This window comes from Orycteropus afer, unplaced genomic scaffold (assembly GCF_000298275.1).
Source record: "Orycteropus afer afer isolate SDZICR_OR568_19922 unplaced genomic scaffold, OryAfe1.0 scaffold00389, whole genome shotgun sequence".
NCBI lineage: Eukaryota > Metazoa > Chordata > Mammalia > Tubulidentata > Orycteropodidae > Orycteropus > Orycteropus afer.
In genome coordinates, this window is record NW_006921976.1 from 1,847,889 (window position 1) to 1,873,060 (window position 25,172).

At 37.4% G+C, this 25,172-nt stretch overlaps 1 protein-coding gene across 1 annotated transcript in view; it reads right to left on the reverse strand.

Moving 5' to 3' along the window:
• Positions 1-25,172, reverse strand: part of GRID2 (glutamate ionotropic receptor delta type subunit 2) — a 1,108,517-nt gene that overhangs the window by 1,040,599 nt on the left and 42,746 nt on the right. Inside the window, exon 3 of the mRNA XM_042782610.1 lies at positions 19,572-19,777. Coding sequence (XP_042638544.1) covers positions 19,572-19,777 — 206 coding nt within the window. The remainder of the gene's footprint in view (positions 1-19,571; positions 19,778-25,172) is intronic.

A 25,172-nucleotide genomic window follows, 5' to 3' on the forward strand; every position in this document is an offset into this window, starting at 1 on the left:
TCAGCCCCAACTCATAGCGACCCCTCCTTGGGTTTCTGAGGCAATATCACTACAGAAGTAGGATTGCCCAACCTTCCTCCCAAGAAATGGCTGGTGGGTGTGAACCGCCAGCCTTCTGGTTAGCAGTCAAGTTCCTTAGACAATATGCTACCAAAGGCAATCTGTAAAAGAGAATATCCCTCTACCACCAAAAAAATATATACAGAAACAAAATTCATCCATTAGGAAAATGCAAATATAAAAATATCTGAATCCGGTATACACTTACCATAACAAATAAAGAGGAGAGAAAATAACAAGTATCGCTGAGGACATAGAAAATTGGAAACTTTTTGATTTCTGCTAGTAAGAACACAATTTTGTATGCACACTTTGGAAAACAGCCCTTATCAACTGGCATTGAGGCATGGAATTGAGCAACCCCATTCCTAGTATACACTCAACAGAAATACACATACACATGAAAAGATACACATAGAACCACTATTTATAATGGCAAAAACTGAAAAAAAAAAAATCAGCATAAGCTATATAAACTGCAATATATGCATACATGAAATACTTTGAAGCAATCAAAAAGAATGATTTTCCTACGACTCCCAGCATGGATGAATCTCACAAACATAATGCTGAGCAAAGGAAAGCAGACACAACTGTTTATACTATGTAACTCTAATTATGCATGGTTTTAAAATAACATAATTAGTTTATATTATTAGAAGTCAGGATAATGGCTACTCTTGAAAAGAGTTATGATTAGATGTATGTGGGAAGAGAATCTGGGAGTGCTACTAATTAATTTCTGTTTTTTGATCTGAAAGCTGGTACTTTGGAGATTTACTGAGTTGTATGCTTACAATGGGAGCTCTGGTAGCCTAGTGCCTAAGGCAAGTGACTGCTAACCACAAGCTTGGTGGTTCAAACCCACCAGCCACTCCTTGGAACGAAGGTTGGGCAATCTACTTTCGTAGTGATACTGCCTTGGAAACCCAAGGAAAGGTCGCTATGAGTCCGGACTGACTCGACAGCACATAACAACAATACCATGCTTACAATAAATGCATTATTCTTTTTGTGACTTATAATCAGAAAAGACCAATTACAAGAGAAGGACATCATACTTGGCAAAGTAGGCTGTCAGCTGAAATGAGGAAAATCCTCGATGAGATGGATTGACACAATATTCCCAATAATGGACTTGAACATACCAAAAGATCATGGAGATGGTGGAAGCCTTGGCAATGTTTCCTTCTGTTACATGGAATGTTGCCGGGAGTCAGAGTTGACTTGATGACAACTAACAACAACAACAACAACATTCTTTATATATTTTATATCTTAATAAAAAGTTTACTGTTAAATGCATAGCAAGCATCTATGGATACAGTATTATTAGAGACATGCAATGGATAGAAATTTTGTGGGAAAATAGTTTTTTAAAAAATAGAATCATTAGCTTCATCTTAAAAATTGCACATTACATAAAGTCTCCAAACCATTAATTTTTGGATACAATGTGTTATTTAAATAATTTTTCACAGTAATTTGAGAACTCTGTGTGCCCATTTTAGTACTACAGAACTTTCTGTCTCCTTTAAGATAAGATAACATAATTTGTTACTTAAATTTTCTCAAAGGCTTATTTCTGGGAAACTTCTTAGATATGTGAAGTAAATAACATTGCCTTTTTGCTGCTTGACAAGTTTCTTTTTCTTTCAGGAACCTGGGATAGATAATAAAATGTTGTTAGTTGCCATTACATCCCTTCTGACACACATGGACCTCTTAAATGCAGAACAGAACTGTTCCATAGTGTTTCCAAGGCTGTGACCTTTCACAAACAGATAACTAGGTTTGTTTCAGGACACCTCTCAAACCAAACAAAACTCATTGTGGTCCAGTCGGAATCATAGCCACCCCTCCTTGGGTTTCCGAGGCGGTATCTCTACAGAAGTAGATTGCTGAATCTTCCTTCTGAGGAATGGCTGATAGGCTTGAACCGCCAGCCTTCTGGATAGCAGTCAAATGCCTTAGGCAGCACGCATTTACTCACCCAGGAACTCCTAGAATGAAACTATTACATAAAACAAGTTTAAGGAATAATAGAAATATTGTTTTCTTACTGAGGATTAAAAAAAATTCACGTAACTGTAAAGCCTTCTGGAAAACTTCAGGAAAAAGTGTGAATAGGAAACGAAGATCATTAACATATAAATAATAAATTTTCAGTTTTCAAAGAACAGATCTTTTTTATCAAACCAGAAAACTAAAGGCCATGGCCGAAAATGTTCTAATATAAATATGATTTTTATATCTTTTCTGGAAGGGGTTTCAGTTACACAGCATCTAAGGCAGTATTATTCCTATATGAAAACCATACTATTTTCAATATATCATCCTATCCATATATAAACTAAGCCATGTGAGTACTCCCGTTGCACCATATTCATTTTAAGGACATTTACAGATTCATGGTCATAACAAGTCCCTGCCGATATTACAGCAAGTTGATTCACTCAGCTGCGTAAAACCACAGCATTTTTCTTAAACCTTTGAAACTCTTAAATGAGAGGTGGAGCATTTACTGTAGAAATTTAGTGTATTAAATTTCTAAGACTTCAAAGGGAGCATAATTAACTCAATGTCACATAATTGCTCCAGGGACAGGGGGCAAAAAAGGTGTAAAAAGAATTGGTATGCCCATTTTCCCCCTTCGCAACTAAATGACAAAGCTAAGGGAGCAATTTTGTTTTTAAAATCTATCCTTTGACTATTAGGTTACAATCTTCTCTTGAATAGTTCAACAACTCTCCATGCCTACCTATTAAGTAAAGCAAGCAGTGAAATTGTGGAGTTCTGCTAGACCCTTCTTTGGTCAGAATTATTTCCCTCTGCCTCCCCCATTTCTTAAATTCTTACTGGCGGTCTCTGCCCTTATTATAACCATCATTTCCTCTGTCTTTCCTATTGACCCAATCCATCATGTTCTTTCTAGTTTCACTTGACTTCTTATCCATCATATAACCGATGGTAAGTCATTTCCACAAATGTTGCACTTTGGACCCAAGAATCATATACTGTCTTGACCTGCTGACAACTTACTTTACCAGTTTAAAAATCTGGATGCCTCCTACTACCCACTATCCACACTAGCTCCCAAGGTTTTGAATAGTGAGGATAGAAGCTAGAGAAAAGTATTGATTAAATCTAGACAGGCCTTTAATTTATTTAGGTGTAAATTTGGAATGTGGACAAAATGACACATGATGTACTTTCCAAATCTAAATTGTTTTGATCCAATATATTACTTCTTAGAAACTGTAACAATCATTTAAAAATTATCTTATGCAGTTTAGTTTGAACTTCTAAAATTCTGAAAGACCGTACTGGTGCTTCAATCTCAAGAAGGTGAACAAAGTACCCCCAAATCCCGAAAAATAATAATAAGGGGATTAAGTAGGTATATATATATCCACAATCAAGGAGCTCTGGTAGCACAGTGCCTAAGGTATCTGACTGCTAACCAGAAGGTTGGTGGTTCAAACTCATCAGCTACTCCACCAAAGCAAGACTGGGCAATCTACTTCCATAACGATTTACCGCCTCAAAAACCTAATAGGAGTTGCTATGAGTTGGAATCAACTCGATGGCAGTGGGTTTTTTTTTTTTTTTTGGTATACCCACAAATATGACACACACAAAAAAAAATAAAAAGGGTCCCCCCCCCCTTTAAATCAATTGCTGGAAAATAAAAAGCAGATGGAGCAGTAATATCAGATGAAGAAAAGTGGCAGAAGTCATTGACTGAGATAACAACATACGAGAAAGAAGTTGAAAAAGTGTTGATATTTGTAAATGCCAAGATAAGAGAGCATATGAGTGAGATGGGAGTAGAAATCTATGGGGACCCTTAAATGTATGTTGATTCTTACAGGATTTTCTCTAACACTTTGTGCAAAATATTCATGAAAGGTAATATCATCCCTATGCAAAAACAAACAATCCAAAAAAAAAAAAAAAAAGAGCATAAGGGATCTTTCTAAAGAAACTGCGTAGGCTTTATGGGATGCACTGAGGCAGCTAATACTGACATTATTGTTACAAATCAAAAATCACACATAAACACACACAGAAAATCTAGTTGTACCTCCATAAAAATGGCCATGTCCCATCTGCTCAATACAAATGGGAGCTTGTCAAGTCTTCCTGAATATGCAAAATTTTCAATCAACTAATTACTGAGTCATTCCTAGACTCATAGTCAACTAAGGATCACAGGACATTTGAAAACAACTAGAATGTGTGAAAAAAAAAATTAAGAAAAAAATAGCATAAAATGAAATAAGAGTAAATAGGGATTATCTGAGGAAAATAAGAAGACTTAAAAATTTTACATGGCAACTTTTGAGAAATCAAAGATTATTATTTCATAAACAAGATGGTGTGAGAAATAGATTTTAGAAAACAAGAAGCAAATTTTTCTAGAAATTAATAAACATTTGCCAATAGACATTTAAGAGATCGGTGGAGGACTAAGTAGAAAATTTGTCATAAACGAGAATATGAGTTATCAGATTGAAAGACTCGTGGGCATAAAGACAAGGAGTGGTAGAAGAAACCCTTAGTTGTATTACATGAATTTTAGAACATTAAAGTTCTGCATGTTTCTATCTTCACAATACAAAAACAATCACCCTTAGGTAAATAAGGATCACATGTACATTGGATTTCTCATTAGCAGACTTGGTGCTAGTATATATTGAATTGATTCCTTTGCTGTTCTGAGGAAATTATTTTTAAATGGAGAATTTATAATTATCTAAATTATTAATCTAGAATGATGCTAGAATAAACATGTTTTTGTAAAAGAAAATAAAACTTAGAAAAACACACTTCCTTAGGAACTTATTTGAAGTTATTCTCCAGCAAAACAGGGAATAAAGGAAGTAGAAAACATGAGATCTAGGAGTTCCTATATTTTACCCAGAAGAATAATAAAGAATGTGGCAAGAACAGAGCAGGAGACAAAGAGTTGCAGGGGAGAGGGAGCCAGGAAACAGAAACTTTGTATATTTGTTGCTTTACATAGGAATTTAGAATTTAAGTTGCCAACTAAGGTAAAATAAAGGAAAAGTAAGAAAATTAATTACTCAGAGGAAAAAAATGGAGTGAGAAAAATAACTTATATTGTGCTGTTAAAATATTTATACTAAGTAAAGTATTTATAGGTTTTAAACTTCTAGGATCAACTTTGAGCCAAGAAAGACATGAAATATTTTGTTTTTATGGTTACAAAGTAACCATATATATTTTTTTTCAATCATCTAATATAGAGCTATGGGTTATGGAAGTTGGGAGAGAGAAGAGTGGAAGCTAGGTAAAAGGACATTTAGCGTCTATGGATGCAATCTTACCTCCTGTTGTACATAAAAAGGTTATTGTAACTTGGAGTCAATTTGACAGCAACTAATAACAACATAGTACCTGTAGTAGATGGAATAAGGAATAATAACACACCTATGTTATTCAAATTTATTTAAAATTTAGAGAAGAAGTATTGTGTTCAGATTACGTAAGTGAACCAAAACTTCATTTATTATATCAGAAAGGAAATAGAGAGAGGATAAAGCAATACAGCAATCAATGATACTCATAAGATGTGGTAGTTCAGGTTATGAGTCAACTTAGCTGGGCCTGGTTTTGAGTGACTGGGCAGCTAGATGCAGTTATTCTCCACAATGAGATTGGTAATCAATTCCATGGTGGAATCTATTGCGAGCAGCTGACTAGCTGCCTTAGTGATGTGGTCTGCTTCCAGTATGTAAGAGAACATTTTGAGAAAGGTCTCTGAGCTTCTGGGCACATTTGGATCCTTCATTTGGCCAAGTCATCAGTGAGTGACATGCCCCCTTGTCTGCTGATTTGGGACTGTTTCTGAACTTGAACTAGTGGCCTGCCCTGTTGCTTGATAATCTTGGGACTGTGCCATTTTATTTGTTGACGTTGTGTTTGTCAGCCTCAGCAGTCAGCAGCTGCCTGAGTGAAGAAGGCCTTCAGCTCCAGTGGGCCTGGAGCAAGAGGTAGAACTGAAACTCAAGGTTTAGGGGCCTTCACCTAGCCCCTAGAGTTGGCACATTGAACTCGGACTTCTGGTCATCTAAATTGAAAGAGAATAAATCTCTCTCTCTCTCTCTACTTTTTTTTTTTTTTTTTTTTTAAGTCATCCATATGTGGTATATTCTGTTAGAGTGCCACTAAAGGACCAAAACAGAATTTGGTACTGAGAGTCAGGTGCTGCTCTATCTAATAGACATCTAAAATGTGGAAACAGGAGTGGAGTACATCTTTGAACCTGAGATCCTTGAACTCATACCAGCAGAGTAACCAGCCAAGAGATCAGGAGAGAGACCTACAGAGAGATGGCAGCAGCAGAGCCAAGAGAGGGTCATGAGACAGAGCAACAGGCTTACCACCCCACAGAGGAGAAAACTGGATGCTTTTGGGCAGGTGACTTCCTGGTAGAGTGTGTTGCCTTTGGGCACTAACTGGTAGATGAGATCAGAATGAGATGGAGCCTCAGACTTGCTGGCCCATGAAGCAAGAAAGCTGAATGATTTGGGGCAGGAAGCTTCCTGGCAGAGTGGGTTGCATCAGGCATTTATTGGCAGAAGCTGAGAGACCAAGAAAATGGGAATCAGAGCTCCCTCAGTTTCTACAGGTAGGACCATGACTTCTAGTGAGTAGAACCACCACAACCTCCTATGTTTCAAATAGTCTGATTATCACCAACTTGTGTCTGGAGCATGGGACTGCCATTCATGAAGGCTGTGTCATTGGTGTTTCATTCCCAGTGGGGTGCACATGGTACACAGATTTCAGCAAGGCTTGCAGACTGAGACAGTCTAGAAAGAAGGAAGAGGCCATCCACTTCTCAAAGAACTGGTGAGGGAAAAATCTTATGAATACCAGAGAAACACTGTCTGATACATTACTGCACAACTTTATGAGTAACCTGGAATCATTCTCCAAAACAGAGGATGATGATGAATCACTTAGGTTAGAAGGCTCTCAGAATATGACTAGGAAAGATCTGCATCATCAGAGTAAAATCAGCCTTACTCATATGGATAAGGTAAAGCTTTTGAGACCTCCATTTGCTGACATGGTATGATTCAAATTGAGAAGAAACAGCTGCAAACATCCATTAATAATAAGAACACGGAATGTACAAAATATGACTCTAGGAAAATTGGAAGTTGTCAAAAATGAAATGAAACACATAATGATTGATATCTTAGCATTAGTGAGCTAAAATGGACCGGTTTTGGCCATTTTGAATCAGACAACCATATGATCTACTATGGCAGGAATGACAATTTGAAAAGGAATGGTGTGGTATTCATCATCACAAAGGACGTTTCAAGATCTGTCCTGAAGCACAATCCTGTCAGTGATTGGATAATATCCACATGCCTGCAAGGAAGACCAGTTAATATGACTATTATTCAAATTTGTGCACCAACCACCAAAGCCAAAGATGATGAAATTGAAGATTGTTATCAACTTCTGCAGTCTGAAATTGCCTAAACATGTAATCTAAAGTGTGAATTATCACTGGTGCCTGATTGCAAAAGTTGGAAACAAAGACTCGCTGGAAGTTGGAAAATTTGGCCTTTGTGACAGAAATAATGCTGGAAATCACATGGTAGAATTTTGCAAGACTAACAACTTATTCATTGCAAATACCTTTTTTCAACAACACAAATGGCAGCTATACACATTGGCTTTGCCACTTGCAGTACACAGGAATCAGATTGACTACAGCTGTGGCAAGAGGAAATAGAAAAGTTCAATATCTTCAGCCAAAATTAGGCCAGGAGCTGATTGTGGAACAGACCATCAACTGCTCATATGCAAGTTGAGCTTGAAGTTGAAGACAATTAAAATAAGTTCATGATAGCCAAAATATGACATTGAATATATCCCTCCTGGATGTAGAAACCATCTAAAGAATAGATTTGATGCACTGAACACCATTGACCGAAAACCAGAAGAATTGTGGGATGACATCAAGAACATCATCCATGAAGAAAGCAAGAGGTTACTAAAAAGATGAGAAAAGAAGACCAAAATGGATGACAGAAGAGACTTTGAAACTTGTCCTTGAGCAGAGAGTACCTAAAACAAATGGAAGAAATGACAAGTGAAAAAAGCTGAACAGAAGATTTCAAAGAGCAGCTTGAGCAGACAGAACCAATTACTATAATGAAATGTGCAAAGACTTGGAGTTAGAAAACCAAAAGGGAAGAACACCCTTGGCATTTCTCAAACTGAAAGAACTGAGAAAAATTTAAGCTGCGAGTTGCAATACTGAAAGATTCTATGGGCAAAATATTGAATGATGCAGTAAACATCAAAAGAAGATGGCAGGAATACACAGAGTCACTGTATCAAAAAGAACTAGTAGATCTTCATGCATTTCAGGAGGTTTGGCATATGATCAAGAACCAATGATACTGAAGGAGGAAGTCGAAGCTGCAATGAAGGAAATGGCGAAGAACAAGGCTCCAGGAATTGATGGAATACCCACTGAGATATTTCAACAAACAGATGCCCCACTGGAGGTACTCACTCAGTTATGACAAGAGATTTGGAAAACAGCTACCTAGCCAACTGACTGGAAGAGATCCATATTTGTACCCATTCCAAAGAAAGGTGATCCCACAGATTATGAAAATTATAGAACAGTATCATTAATATCGCATGCAAGTAAGATCTTACTGAAGATAATTCAAAAACGGTTGCAGCAATATATTAACAGAGAACTTCCAGAGGTGCAACCTGGATTCAGAAGAGGACGTGGAACAAGGGATATCATAGTTGCTGTCAGATGGATCTTGGCTCAAGGCAAAGAATACCAGAAAGATGTTGACTTGTGTTTTATTGACTATGCAAAGGCATTGATGTATGGATCATAACAAATTGTGGAAAACACTGAGAAGAATGGGAATTCCAGAGCACTTCATTGTACTCATGAGAAACCTGTCCATAGACCAGGAGGCTGTCGTTCAAACAGAACAACAGGACACTGCATGGTTTAAAATCAAGAAGGGAGTGCATCAGGGTTGTATCCTTTCCCCATACTTCGTCAATCTACATGCTGAGCAAATAATCCAAGAAGCTGGACTATATGAAAAAGAGCATGGCATAAGGATAAGAGGAAGACTCATTAACAACCTGTGATGTGCTGATGACACAACTTTGCTTGCTGAAAGTGAGGATGACTTGAAGCACTTACTGATGAAAATTGAAAAATATAGTCCGCATTATGGATTGCATCTCAAAATAAAGAAAACAAAAATCCTCACAACTGGACCTATAAGCAGCATCACGATAAATGGAGAAAAGACTGAGATTGTCAAATAATTCACATTGCTTAGTTTGACACCAATGGAAGCAGCACTCAGGACATTCGATGGCATATAGCACTGGGCAAGACAGCTGCAAAGGACCTCTTTCAAGTGCTGAGGAGCAAGGATATCTCCTTGAGGACTAAGGTGTGCCTGACACAAAGCCATGATATTTTTAATCACCTCATATGCATGTGAGAGCTGGAAAATGAATAAGGAAGATCAAAGAAGAATTGATGCTTTTGAGTTGTGGTGTTGGTGAATAATACTGAAAATACTATGGACTGCTAAAAGAACTAACAGAGGAAGTGCAGATGAAATGCTCCTTGGAGGGCAAATCTGGGAGGCCTAATTTATGGCATAAATAGACTATCAAGAATAACCCAGAATGTGCAGGAGATAGAAGAGAAGCTAGATGACTGGGACCTTTTAAAAATTTATTTCTTATGCACATTGAAGTCTTCGTCAGAAGGGTAAAAAGATAACATACAGATTGGGAGAAAATATTTGTCTATTGCATATCTGATAAAGGACTTATCTCCAAAATCTATAGAAAACTTCAATACCTCAACACCAAAAAGACTAATAACCCAACTCATAAATGGGCAAAAGACTTGAACAGACACTTTACCAAAGAAGATATACATGCAGCTAACAAACACACAAGAAATTGCTCATGATCATTAATCATTAGAGAGATGCAAATCAAAACAGCAATGAGATATCATCTCATCCTTGTAATAATAGCAAAGTTCAACAGGTTGGAAAATAACAAATGCTGGTGAGGTTGCAGGGAGATTGGAACTCTTGTGCCCTGCTGGTGGGATTGTAAAATGGTACAAAAATTGTGGCAAACGGTATGACGTTTCCTTAAAAAAACTGAAAATAGAAGTATCATTTGACCCAGCAATTCCATTACTAGGAATATATCCTAAAGAGGTGAGAGATAGCACATGAACAGATATATATATACACCTATGTTAATTGCAGGACAACTCAGTACAGCAAAGAGATGGAAACAATCTAAATGCCCATCAACGGATGAATGGATAATCAAATTATGGTATATGCACACAATGGAATACTATGCTACATTAAAGAACATTGAGGGATATGTGAATCATCTCACAATGTGTATGAAGTTGGAGGATATTATGCTGAGTGAAATAATTCAGTCGGAGAAAGCCAAGTACTTTATGAGCCCATTACTGTAAAAAGACAGAGAAGGGTTTTCTTGGGAAAGGGAACTCACTTCGTAGGTTACCGGAATAGGGAAGGAAAGGGAAGAATTAATATGAGGCTAGTTGGGGCCTACATGCTGACATGGGTAGGGGGAGGGATATATGGGAAGGATCTATGACCACCATGATAACATTAGGAAATGTGAGGTCACTGAATTGTGCACATAAGAGATAGACAACAGATGATAATAGCAACCAGTGTGTCCACAATACTGTATTGCCATTAACACCAAACACTGGGCTACAGATAAACACATAAACACCTGAAATGATCAAACAGGGGTCAGTAAACAGAAGTACATTCTAGACCAAGGATAGATTCAGCTGAGGCTAATCTTGCACAGACACCAGTGATACAAAATACCTGCAGTCCTTACAGAAACAATAAAATACAGACACAGAATAATCCCTCACAGACAACCAGACACTATGGGATGGAAATCCAATAGATCTACCAGCTCAGGACCATAGTACTGGGGGACACCAGACTCAATTGGCACAACAAAATACATAAAAACCTTGCTCCACATCCTACATTAGTGAGTAGTGACTGGGGTCTTAAAAGCTTTCAAGCAGCCATCTAAGATGCAGCTAATGATCTCCTAGCATTGGAAGCAAAGAAGAACGTAAAAAAAAAAAAAAGAGCATTTGGAAGCAATCAGTCATAGGACACGTTGGCCCTCAAGACCAGAAGAACTAGATGGTGCCTGACTACCAATGCCAACCACGCAGGAAATGATCAAATCTGGAGATCCTGGATAGAGTGGGAGCAGAAACATGGAACAAAATCCAAAAACTCAGTAATGACCAGAATTACTGGTCAGATGAAATCTTGTGTGAGACCCCCAATACTATGGCCCTGGAATACATTCTGTGCCTGGAATAAAACACACACCCAGGGGTGGGGTCTCGGCCCAATTGTTAACAAGATGTACACGCAGACCACTCAACCGAAGATGATGCACCCACATACTCTATGGTAATACATCCCTTAGAGCAATAGACCATGGGACACCAGAAGACCAACATTCAAATTCAGGAAATGCAGGATAAACAGGATTGTATAAATATGAGGGGCACAGGGGGAGGGTTACAGGGTAGGGAGGGCAGGAGAATGGGTTAGGGTTGGACATGGTAAATGGGGAATGAAACTAAATGTATATGTAACATTGAATGTGAAACAAGCTCTTGAAAAAAAAAGGGGGCAGGGAGAAATAAATGCTCCTTGGAAGTGATAATGGCCAGACTTCGTCTCACCTACTTTGGTCATGTTGTCAGAAGGGACGATTCCCGGGAGAAGGATGTCACGCTTGGTAAAGTGGAGGGTCAAGAAAGAGGGGAAGGCCTTCAACAAGATGGATTGACATGGTGGCTGCAATGATGGGCTCAAGTATAACAAGGATTGTGAAGCTGGCATGGGATTGGGTGGTGTTTTGTTCTGCTGTTCATAGGGTCACTATGAGTCAGAAACGACTCGATGACACATAACAACAATGTTCATGAAGGCCAGTGGGATGGGGCTATAGCTTCTGCCCAAAAGTGAGGGGGCAGGACTGCCATACTCAAGGGGCAGAGGAAGGGGACCCCAAGGCCAAAGGGATGAGGTTGCCACTCAGATGGACTAGGAGATTTAGGCTACCCAATGAAAGAGATCTGTATAGGAGATGGAACTAGCAAGGGGTGGAATTCTGGTAGTTAAGGTTATGTGTCAACTGGGCTGGGCCTGTTTTTAAGAGGTAAGGCAGCTGGATGTAGTTATTCCCTACAATGAGATTGGTAATCAAATCCATGGTGGAATCTACTGTGAGCAGCTGAGTAGCTGCCTTAGGGTTGTGGTCTGCTTCCAGTATATGAGACAACACTTTGAGAAAGATCTCTGAGCTTCTTGGCATATTTAGATCCTTCATTTGGCCAAGTTGTCAGTGAGTGGCCTGACCCACTGTCTGCCAATCTTAGGACTGTTTCTAGACTTGAATTAGTGGCCTGCCCTCTTTCTTGATAATCTTGGGACTGTACCATTTTATTTGTTGACCTTGGGTTTGTCAGCCTCAACAGTCAGCAGCTGCCTGAGTGAAGAGAAGCCTCCAGCTCCAGTAGGACTGACGCAAGAGGCAAAGCTGAAGCCCAAGGTTGAGGGGTCTTCACCCAGCCCCTGGATCTGGCACAGAAACTTGGAATTCTAGCCTTCTAAACTGTAAAAGAATAAATCCCTGTTAGTTTAAAGTCATCCACATGTGGTATTTTCTATTATAATGGCACGAGAAGACCAAAATACCAGAGTAAGTAAAAACAGAAAAATGTAATAGTTAAGAGTGACTCCATATTTCAAGGGAATGATCTCTTGAAGATAATACAGTAAAAACAATACAGGCACATTATTTGTGCCTAAGGTACCACTATTTGTATAACAGCAAATAAAAAGTATACACACACAAAGTCTAGAAGTTCACACCAGACACACTATTTTTCTCTTAAGAAGGAAATCATGAGCTCAAGTAACAGTAGCAGAAGGGGTATACTCCTAAACCATTTTAATTTTGAATCATGAGTGCATGGAGTATTCCAAAGTAAAAACAATTTATATTTAAATAATTATAAGTAGTAATTACTTCTGAAAAGAATAACTATTACTGGGAATATATTGGGCAAGGGATTCTTGTTTCATTATGTAACCTTCAATATTACTTGATTTATTTTTTACTGTGTGATATATTACACACACACACACCAGATTGTTGTTTACCTACTGATATCTACCTGAGTAATGCTTATTTATTTTTTCAATGGTCTAGTGAAGGGATTTCTCTGTGAAACATTTCTTGATCCCAGATAGGGTCTCTGCAGCATCAGTCCATTCTCCTAGGGAAGCCTGGTGCACCATTTACCTATCTCTATTATAGCATTTTTATTTCACATTTTATAATGTTGTTACATGCTTTCCTCCTTCACCAGTCTAATTTTCTAAGTCAAGAATTTGTTCTCTTTGGATTTCCAGAATTTCATTGCTACCAGTCTTTTGAATGAACTGCTTCTAGTACTAAAGGGGTCAACCTATTCCTTAAGTGAGGAAATGCTCCTACAACCCATGAGAGACCAGAAGAAAGCTGGAAGGTGTTTGAGAATAGCCATGGAGAAAGAGGAACCACCATGCAAGTCACAGAGTAGTGAAGTCAGCATGGGTGGAGGATGGGTCTTCATATTCATTCTTTTTTTTTCATTTCTACATCACTACTCGATGGCTGGTGGTTCAAACCCACCAGCCACTCCTCGGAAGGAAGATGAGGCAATCTACTTCCATGGTGATACTGCCTCAGAAATCCAAGGAGGGGTCACTATGGGTCAAAACTGATTCAACAGCAGTGAGTCTTTTTTTTTTTTTTTTCTTCAGTACTCAAAATTGTAGGGTCAAAACAGTCCAATTTGGAAACACAAAAGCAATGATCATGAGAGACACTGAATCATTAACAAAATCAATGGTGAGTAGGTGAAGGAGGGACCGGGAAAAAAAATCACAAACAGGTTTTATGTTTTTGGGAACAAAGAAGAATTAGATTATGAAACGTGTCAGTCAAGGATATGGAACTATGGTAAGGATCCAAGTCAAGATCATATTGACCGAAACTGATTAATAGACAAACAAGCAGGGTCAAAGGAAATTATTTTAATAAAATATGAACTGATTTCATTTCCCTCTGAAAACTACAACTTAAAATATGGGTCATCTGGTAGCCCTTCCTGGGTAGAATTTCATGGGGCCTAACACTCAGGGATCTTGTCTCTTATATTATCCCCTCTCTTATCTACAATCTCTCCTTTCACCCTGGTTCCTTTTCCGAGACACGTATAAAATTGCTTCAGCTTTTATCCTAACAATGGAAATAGGTTTTTCTTATCAGGGTATCCATTGAGTGTTTATTTTATCCACCATGCTAGCTTTACTTTCATCACCAGACTTCTTAATCTTAATGTAGTCAATATATCTGCCTCCATTCATTTGCTAGGAAATAATGACCCCTCTGCAATCTGGCAAACTATCTTGCCATTGTCAAGTTTTATTTCCTCAGTACAAATATTTTTTCTGAGTTCTCATAACAAACTGTGTTTAACTCTAGGGACAACTATTGTTTTCTAGATGTATAAAAACAAAAAAACCAAACTCACTACCGTGGAGTTGGATCCTCCCCTTGGGTTTCCAAGGCAGTAAGTATCACTACGGAAGTAGATTGCCCAATCTTCCTTCTGAGGAGAGGCTGGTGGGTTTGAACCACCAGCCTTCTGGTTAGCAGTCAAATGCCTTAGACACTACGCCATCAGAGCTCCCTCTAGATGCATGCTGTTATGTGCCATTGAGTGTAGTGACTCATAATAACCTTTCCTTGGGTTTCCGAGGTGGTATCACTACGGTGGTAGATTTCCCAACCTTTCTTCTGAAGAGCGGCTGCTGGGTTTGAACCACCTGCCCTCTGGTCAAGTGCTTTAGGCACTACGCTACCAGGGCTCCCTTAGGGCCTGTGAAATAGCACTACTTCGGGCCTCCTCCTACCTTTTGAACTATATTTTTTCCTGTGGCCTGGACATTTTGCACCCTTATGAGCCCACATCTAGAGCCTCTTTGTGATTTCACTTACAGCCCTTTCTACTTGATTCTGTTTAAGTTCCTCTTTTTGAGATCTCTTCTATGTGCCTGTGACAATAAATATTTCATTTATGAGCTCCTCTTTCTAACAATTTCATCCAACTTTTTGGCTTGGGTAATCTACATTCTGTTTCCTTTTTCTCACCACACGTCCAGTCAACACAAAAATCTTCTTTTCACTTTCACAAAGGAATTTGATATTGCTATGTAATCAGATTTTCCACTTTCCCGATCTAATACACTTCAGTTCTTATTTGTATGACAACTCCTCAGTATTCTCTTGTTGAACTTCTTTCTTCCTTTACTTTCTAGTTTTGCCTGTAAGTGATCTTATATATATTTTTTTTTTCATTTTCCTTTGTTAGACTTTATTCTTCTACCCTTATAGTGATACAGCCTTGGAAACCCAAGGAGGGCTTGCTATGAGTCAGATTCGACTCCACAGCAGTGGTTGCTTTTATGTTTTGACATTCATTAATTCTGTTCCTTCACTTACTTCATCTACTGATTTTTTACATCAAAAAACAAATAAAACAGTGAAAAAAAAGGAAAAAAACACCACTACTATTGAGTCGATTCCAACTCATAGTGACCCTCATTTGGTTTCCAAGGCTGTAAATTTTATGGAAGTAGATTGTCTCATCTTCTTCCCATGGAACAGCTGGACGGTTTGAACCACTGACCTTCTGGTTAGCAGCCAAATATCTTACTCACTATACCACCAGAACTCTCTTTTTATACACAATCATCTTTCAATTACATATATATATATATATAGAGAGAGAGAGAGAGAGAGAGAGATATCGATATTATCAAACTATTTTAGGACCTGACTTATCCATTTCTAAATTAAACTGTGTCTAAACCATCTACTTGAGTATGAGGAAAAGCTCTGAGGATTAAATAACATGTTAACCTAACCTAACTCACTGCCAGCAAGTCAAATCCGACTCATAGAGACCCCTCCTTGCATTTCCGAGGCAGTATCTCTATGGAAATAGATTGCCCAGTCTTCCTTCTGAGGAGTGGCTGATGAAATAACATGCTATTTGACTTAAATGACATGCACGCAACATGTCCATACAGAAGTCCTCATCATCTTACCATGCCTTTTCTTCCTTGTATATTGACTCTCCTCTATATACTCTACTACTCTGTCTTACAACAAGGAATCCCTTTCTTTAGCTTGCATGGTTGAAATAATTCAAATGTAGTTTTTCAGTATTTGGTCTTGCTCCTCTTAAATTCATGCTCTGCACCTTTTTTTGGGTATCATTTTGTGTAGCATATTTTGAATGTATTATCTCCTATTTCAATCACTGCAATGACTATTCATCATTCATAAAAATAACTTCCAACTCCCTCCTCTGTTAATGTTAGCTAGTGTAATTTTCACTAGTGGTCCTTTAGATAGAGCATAATGCTTTTGTACAATGAGCCTCTGTGCTTTTGTTCATGGTCTCATTCCTGCTGAGAACAGCCATTCCTCCATTCTCTGCCTTGTACAAGTGTGCATGTCTTTTAATACTCAAGTTAAGGAGCACTTCCTCCTCAGCACTTCTACAGTCACACACTTCTTCCTGCAATCAGGCTCAGTCAGGTATCCATCTTTTGTGTCTCTGAGATTAGAATCAATAAGTGTGTGTTCTTGCAGTGCATGCATCCCATAACAGTGACGTTATTTTTCTGTTGTCTAAACCCATTGCCAGATTGTAAATTTGAAGAAGAGAAACTGAATCTTTACCACCATTACACCACTAATGCCTAGCATGCTATCTAGTATATATCGGATAAAAGTCAGTGTTTATTAAACTGACTGAAACACAACCACATCTCCAGCGCTGATCATATCTTGAGCTGTAGTCATGCATTTGCATCCACTTCAGCTGGGCAGGCAGCAGAGCACAGGGGTTAAGCACACAACTTGTGGAGACGAACTGCCTGGGCTCCACCTCAAATACACATCTTACCTGTTGTGTAATCCTGACAATTTATTAAACCTCTCTGAGGCTTAGTTTCCTTATCTCAAGCAAGGATAATGGTAACCCCAACTCAAGGGGTTTTTATGAGTACTAAATGAGTTAAAGGATTATAAAGAGTTTACAAAAGCACCCAGGAAATAGTTAGGATTTTTTTTAAAAATGTTAAAATAGAGTATATCTACCTGGGTAATCCACTGATAGCTTAAACTTCACGTGTCACTAATACAATTTGAATTTCCTCAAACCCACTCTTCCACATTATTTGCTCATAGCAATTAATGGCACTGATATCTCTTATGGACTAGTTTAAAAACCTCAAAATCCTCTCTAGCCATGTGAACTCTGCCTGAGTGACTCTCTTTCCTATGATCTTCTCTCCCATTGACACCTGACACAGACCTTTTTCCCTAACAAGATGAGAGTTATTACTTCCCCAATCTCTCTGCCTTAGGTCTCCCCTGTAGGAAAAGGAAGGATCAAGTCACCGCCCCCCTCCTTAGCCCATTACTTCTAACTGCTTACTAAATATATACTATTACCCTGACACTCAAGGGCCTTGTATTTATCTGGTATAAATCTCTACTTTGCACAGTGCATGCTCCATCACTTCTTCATACATCCTACTTTTAATCTGCACAGAAGTACTTGCTTTAATCTGGGTATACAATAAAGGCCTGTGTCTTTGTTCATCTTGACATTCTTTTCAGTTCACCAAGCATTTTTTGAGCATCTTTTATGTGTCCATGATATGTGTTAGAAAAGTGATCTAGAAGTTACCATATCTTGAGCATCTACTAGGTATAGACACTTGCTTTTCCCAGCATATTGTAAGATATCTCATTACTCCACATTACCAAATTAATAAACTGACATCAATCTAGTATACTCATTTTACAGACAACAAAATTTAGATTCAGAAATTTTAAGTAGTTTGCCCATTCCACATGCTCAGATATTGATTGAAACGGACTTGTGTTAATCTGTTACAATTCATTTCTCTCTTGTGAATTCTTATTGTAATAAAAAGTACAATTCAAATGTCCTGTCTCAATGTAGCCTTCTCTGATCTTGCCAGCCAGAAATGACAGCAGATGCTTCAACCTCAGTTACTACACCTTTAACATTCCAATATATATTACATGTCTTTGTGTACTTGACTTCAATCTTTAGAAGATTTTGTTTTCTTTAAAGAAAGAATAAACTTCTATAAAATGGGAAATAGGTTTTTCTGTTATGGAAAAAAATCTGATGGTTCAATGAGATTCTCTGAGTCATTTGTTACACCACAATAGGTTAAATTTCTTCCTCAGACCTTGAAGTCCACAACAAATTTCTCTATTAAAGTAACAATTGACATTATTGATAGTTTTCCACAGGTTTTATTCTTCTAAATAATTTCTATTCTGGTCTATACTAATAATATTATAAAGTGTCAAAAAACTTCTAACCCGTTCCTAATCTGAAGTCTTTATAGCAGAACTTTGGGAAGTAACTAAAGACATATAATGGAAAGGGGAAGAAAAAAGAATTAGTCAAATACAGTCACCAAAATTAAAAATTTAACATCACCCAAAAAACCTCTGTTAAATATGCAAACTCATGACTGGCTCAATCACTGTATAAAATTAAAAACTTGAAGGTAATAATGGTTTGATAATAACTTTTTGCAAGGCAAGGGCAAGCATTTTAGAACACAGACATTAGGAATCTTAACTACAGTTTTACAACATTTCAGAGCTTCTAACCAAATGAATACAAACAATTAAAATTTTGAGTATGCAGCATCATAAAATGTACAGTGGTCATCACTTTGGAGAGTTTCAGACAGTCTGAATTACTTGTCTTGGTATACAGTTAACACAGCAGAAGTAAATTTGCTCCTGTTGTACAAGTAATCATGTTTAGCTGATAATAGCCTGCTTCAAGTGAATCTTTTCTAAGAAGTGAAATTTTTACTTTCAAAAAATTTAAGGATTAGTGAATTGTGCCCTTGTGAATTCATTCTTCAATTTGTTAGAATCATTCAGGTCAACAGCACTTTTAAACTCCAATAAGACTTCTTAAACTCATGTTGGCCATGTGCCTAAATATATATAAATACAAGTATTCTCAACAATTAACTGGACAGTACGAGGTAAATGTGATAAGAAAGGAATTCACTGTGATACCTTCATTAGTGATAATGAGAGTTGTATAGTTAAATCCCTTCCACTGTTCTTAATTTTCATCTCTTCTGTGGGGTCCATTTCAAAGCATTTTATTTTTTACATCTCGCCTCTACCACTTGGCCATTTTCACTTACCTCTGTGATGAAGGATTTGGCTGTGGCAGGGTTCATAACAAGGATGGCTCGCCTAAGAGTGTCTCGATAGCGATTCAGTTCCTCTATTCTCATGGTGTCAAAGAGAGTGGTGATCATTTTATTGATGTTGTTTTCCACCTTCTGAAGTGCAACATCCATCCCCTGCTGAGATACTTTGTCCAAAAACTCCTGTATTCCACGGATATCTAGGAATATCAAAATTCCATCAAAAAGTGAATTACAGCACAGAGAGAGAACAGAAACTATTCCACATATATATACATGAAAATAGTCTACTCTTCAGCGTTATGAAATGTTTAAATTAATACTAATTGAGTAGTTGATGGAAATCTCATATATGTTTAGGGTGTAGGACAATTTAATTTATTTAGATGAAAATGTATTAATTTTATTTAAAAAACATTTCTTTTTCTCCATTCAGCATTCTAAATAATCCCAACTCTGCAAAATGGATCAGGTGGGTGATGGAGGTTAGTGGGAAAGGATTCTTACTTTACTAAAGCAAAACTGAAGGAATCTAACATTCCTTATTTTTCCTCAGCATTAAAGAATGATATTAATCGCAACTAAAACATGAATATCTTTGATGACAATAAATTTTGTCCAAGATTACCCCTATTTCTTAAAAGAGGGAACAAAATCCCTGAAATTCACATTTACCATCCAAATAGGGATAGAATTTTAACACATTATGTTTAAAGAAGTGCAGGGCATTTAAACCACAAATGAAACAGCTGAGCCACATTTATGCCTATTATGTAAGTATCACCTCCTTAGTGCAAATCTGGGAAAGTTTGTAAGAGATAGAGCTTCCTTTTGGCAGTATGAAGAGTGTACTTTGTGTGTAAAACATAAATTTTCAAAATATATTTCAGTCTTTTTGCAATTGGCAGGCAACGATTTTTGAATCCATAGCCATTATCAGAATGCATACACAGCCATTCCAAAATAATCAAATTTCTGAAAAGTTGTCAAATAAAAATGTCTGTGTCCATTTCATATTTAAATAACGAAGGTAAAATCTATTCTAAAGTGCTTATAAATTTGTACTTTGATGTATATTTACATAATAATAAATCTGATATATAAATATTTCATTCCAGTACTATCTTGAATGTATTTAGACCAAGAGATCTGAAGTGTTAAATATAATTGGAAGGTAAGGCTAATACAATGTAATCTCCATATAGCAAATTTGCTGTTACTATATCATAAACTATATTTTTCATTATGATTCTACATCATAAAATGTTTAAAGATAAAAAATGGTGATAGATCAGAAGTGCATGTATAGTAGGGTGATTATTATGAATGGAATATTTTCCAACATCCCTAATTGTGTGTGATGACCTGCATGCAAAATTTTTCTTTCAAGTTTAACAATTAGTTTATTTATTTTTCTAATATGTAAACAAAGAAAAGGAATGAATAAACCCATGGAACAAGAAAACAAGTAGCCACAAATTTGGAAACTTATATTTTCTTGATATGGATCATTATGTATGTATCACCTCCTTGCCAGAATCAGGCAAACTTTGTAAGAGATAGAGTTTCCTTTTGGCAGTATGGAGATAATTTAATATAATAAATTCTAGAGTAATATTTAATATCATGATATAGTAATTATTGGTCTTTTTGTTTCATGATTTATAAATTAGTCATTGTTATTAAACATCAAATCATTTTGGTAGCCTATTATCATGTTATAATTTTAAAATGATATAGAGTCATGTTAAAATTATCTGAATTTATCATTATACAGATTACTAGTTAAAGTTGTGACATTTACTCATACTGGAAATTTATATTGGCAAGGTTAACAAATTAATTTTAAAATCTTCCTGTCTTTTCATGATTTCTTTTATTTTAAAACAATTGGTATGAACATTATATATGTGGTGGTTAAGTTTGTGTATCTACTTGGCTGGGCCTGACTGAGTGGCTGGGCAGCTGGAGGTAGTATTCCCCAGGATGACACTAGAAATCAACTCCATGGTGGAATCTTCTCTGAGCAGCTGAGTAAGCTGCCTTAAGGCTGTGGTTCCCCAAGGAGAAGCCTTGGGGAGCAGTTTCTAGCTTATAGCATGCTTGAACCCTGCATGTAGACTTGTCATTGTTCAGCAGCCTGCCATGCTCTGCCAACCTTGGGACTTTCAATGGACTTGAATTAATGGCCTGCCCCGTGTTTTGGTAACATCGGGACTGTGCCATTTTGTTTGTCGACCTTGGGCTTGTTAACCTCAGCAGCCAGTTGCTGCCTGAGTAGAGAGATGCCTCTACCCTCAGTGGTCTAGGAGCAAGAGGCAGAGCTGAAGCCCCAGGTCTAGGGGATTTCACACAGCCCCTAGAGCCTGACACTTGGAACTCACACTTCTAGCCTCCCAAACTGTAAGAGAATAAACTCTTCTTTACTCAAGCATCCCATTTAAGGTATATTCTTGTCAGAGTAGCACTAGGTAACCAGAAAAATACATGTTCATTTACCTGATAACATTTAATACTCCTCCTGTATAAATCCTATTTTATATTTCTTGTTCCTAATTATAAGCCCAGAAAGTTTGTTATCACAGCAGGTTAAAAGAGCAAAGGCCTCAGCTAGAGCTGAGTGGGAAGTAATAGAACCAGGACAATAAAGGTATTATGTTTTCATTTAAATGTCCAAGTACATAAGACTATAGGACACTCAAGCATCGATTAAACAAAGAATTTAATTTAGTGGATCATGGCAGACACAGTAGCTATTTAATAACTGGATTATCCATACATTAAGCAGGAGTTCTTAAACTTTCATGTGAATCCAAATCATTTGAGGATTTTACTAAAAATACAGAAGCCTGGTTGCCAGCCCGTGCCAATGTGGGACAAGATTCTTGTCAGATAGATAGCATTTGGACTGGGACAACAAACATTGACACTTTTCTAATAAAGCTTGTGCTTGAAAAGACCCAGTTACATAAACTGGCCACAGATAACAGATGCTTGCTTAAAATAATAATAATAATAATAATAATAATAATTGGATGTCAAAGGATTTAAGTACATGCTAAGCCCTCTCTATATACATCATTAGTAGAGGTTGATGATTATCTCAAGATTCTCAGCACTGATAGGGAGGGGCTCACAATTCCCTGCCCTGCTGATTTCTCTTTAAATGAAACCTGTAGGTGTTATCCAAATAGATCCCAGAGTAGGCAGTGATTAGCATTTTCAGGTTCACACAACTCTTTGAGGTAGGTAAGAATCACTACACTTCATTTAAAAGATAAAGGTCAAATTTTGAGGGTTAAGTAATTTGTAGAGAATCCCATAACTATTAAGTAGAAGATTTAAGTAGATTTACTTAAGGGAATTTGGGTAGCGTAGTGCCTAAGGCACTTGACTGCTAACCAGAAGGCTGGCGGTTCAAACCCACCAGCCACTCCTCGGAGGGAAGATGAGGCACTCTACTATCTGTAGTGATACTGCCTCGAAAACCCAAGGAGGGGTTGCTATGAGTCGGGTCTGACTTGACGGCACATAACAACAACAATTCTATGCGGTATGGAAGCTCTGGTGGAATAGTGCCTAAGGCATTTGACTGCTAACCAGAAGGCTAGAGGTTCAAACCCACCAGCCACTCTTTGGATGGGAGATTGGGCAATCTACTTCTGTAGAGATACTGCCTCAGAAACCCAAGAAGGAGTAACTATGAGTCAGATCTGACTCAATGGCAGTGAATTTTTTTTTTTTTTTTTTTGGTTTAAAACCAAACTCCTTGCTATTGAGTCTGATCCAACTCATAGTGACCCCTCTTTGGGTTTCCAAGGTGATATCACTATGGAAGTAGATTGCCTAATCTTCTTTCCAAGGAGTGGCTGGTGGGTTTTAACCACCAGCCTTCTGGTTAGCAGTTAAGTGCCTTAGGCACTATGCTACCAGGGTATAAAATTGGAACCCTTTTCATGGTGGCACAGTGCATAAGGCATTTGACTGCTAACCAGAAGCCTGGTGGTTCCAACCCACCAGACACTCTGCAGAAGGAAAATCGAACAACCTACTTCTGTAAAGACTTACTGCCTCAGAATCCCAATTGGGGTCCAATGAGTTGGAGTCAACTTGATGGCAGTGGATTTGGTTTTTGGTTTTCCGTGACACTATTATTGAGGCAAAAATCCTGGCAGGAACTATTTATTACCCTTTAACCTTCTGTGTGCCTTCCCAATTACAATATAAAGATCTGCTATGGGAATATGTGTCAGAACAGATGCTAGAGATTGAGCTGTGAGTTTCTTTTGTTTTGTTATGTTTTAAATCGAATCACTTAAAAGTGCATCTAAATTTAAGTCAAATAAAACCTGACATACAGAGATACAAGATGTTAGGAAAATATAACACCACCAGAGCATAAGGGTGGAGAGCATTTACGTTCTGAAATCTTCTGATCACAAAAACCTTTGCAATTACATCTTAACTTTGAGGAGAAAATTTGGTTCACATAAATATTCATTGAGTACCAGACACTATGCTGTGTGTTAGGAATAAAATAGTGAATACCCATTACCCAAAACTTGATACACAATGTAAACAAGTAAACAAACTAATAAATGCAAATCACATCAAGTGCTTGGAAGGAAGCATTGAGGGTTTTCTTTTAGATAATAATGGGTCTTCTCAGGAGGAGGATCTATTTTAATTAGAACATTCAAGGAAGGCTTCACTGAAAAGCTGATACTTAAACTGTGATTTAGAGGATAAGGAAAAAGTTACTCATGCAAAGAAATAGAGAGAAAAGAGAACATGGACAAGGAATTGGCAAAGAAGAGCTTGCATGTGATGAATGTAAGGCTTTCTAGTGTGGCTGCTGCCTAGCTAACAAGGGAGAGGACAGAGCTTGGTTGAAGTTTTATGGAGAGGGAGGGCAGAATATATGAATCCTTGAGAGACTGGCAAAGGGGTTTTGATTTTATTCTAAATGCAGCTTAAACCTATTGAAAATATTGAGTAGAGGATCTGTTTTAAGAGAATGACAGACTATGTAAAGAATGAAAACCAGTTTGAATCTGAGAATAACTTGTTAGTATGATTCAAATTACATTTGTACATTATTTCTACTTGATTTAAAAAAAAAAGTATGATATGTGTTAGCTTTTACACTTCAAGTTAAATAATAATTGTCTTGTTATTTGGCCCAAAAGGTGTTGTACTGTGTTAAAAATAACCCTCCCTCTGATTTAGTTCCAGAGATAAAAGATCAGTTTACTCTTATGCTGCCCTACTCTGGAATTCTGGTTGTCAATTTCAAAATACTTGATGTCAAAGTGTTTGAAAAAATGACCTGATCTATAAATGAAGAAATATTTATCTGATAGAGGTTCTCAAAGATTAAATTAGTGAGGGTATCTATTGGTGTGTGTGTATATGTGTGTGTGCATAAAATCCAGTGCAGTCTCTTACATGTAATAGTTGCTTTTGTAAATAGTATACAACTATTTATTAAGAAACCATCCTCCCCTAACAGCAGGCCAGAACTGCTTAAAAGTTTACTGACGGCTAAAAAATTCCCAAAACCAAACCTGTTGCCATCCAGTCAATTCAAACTTA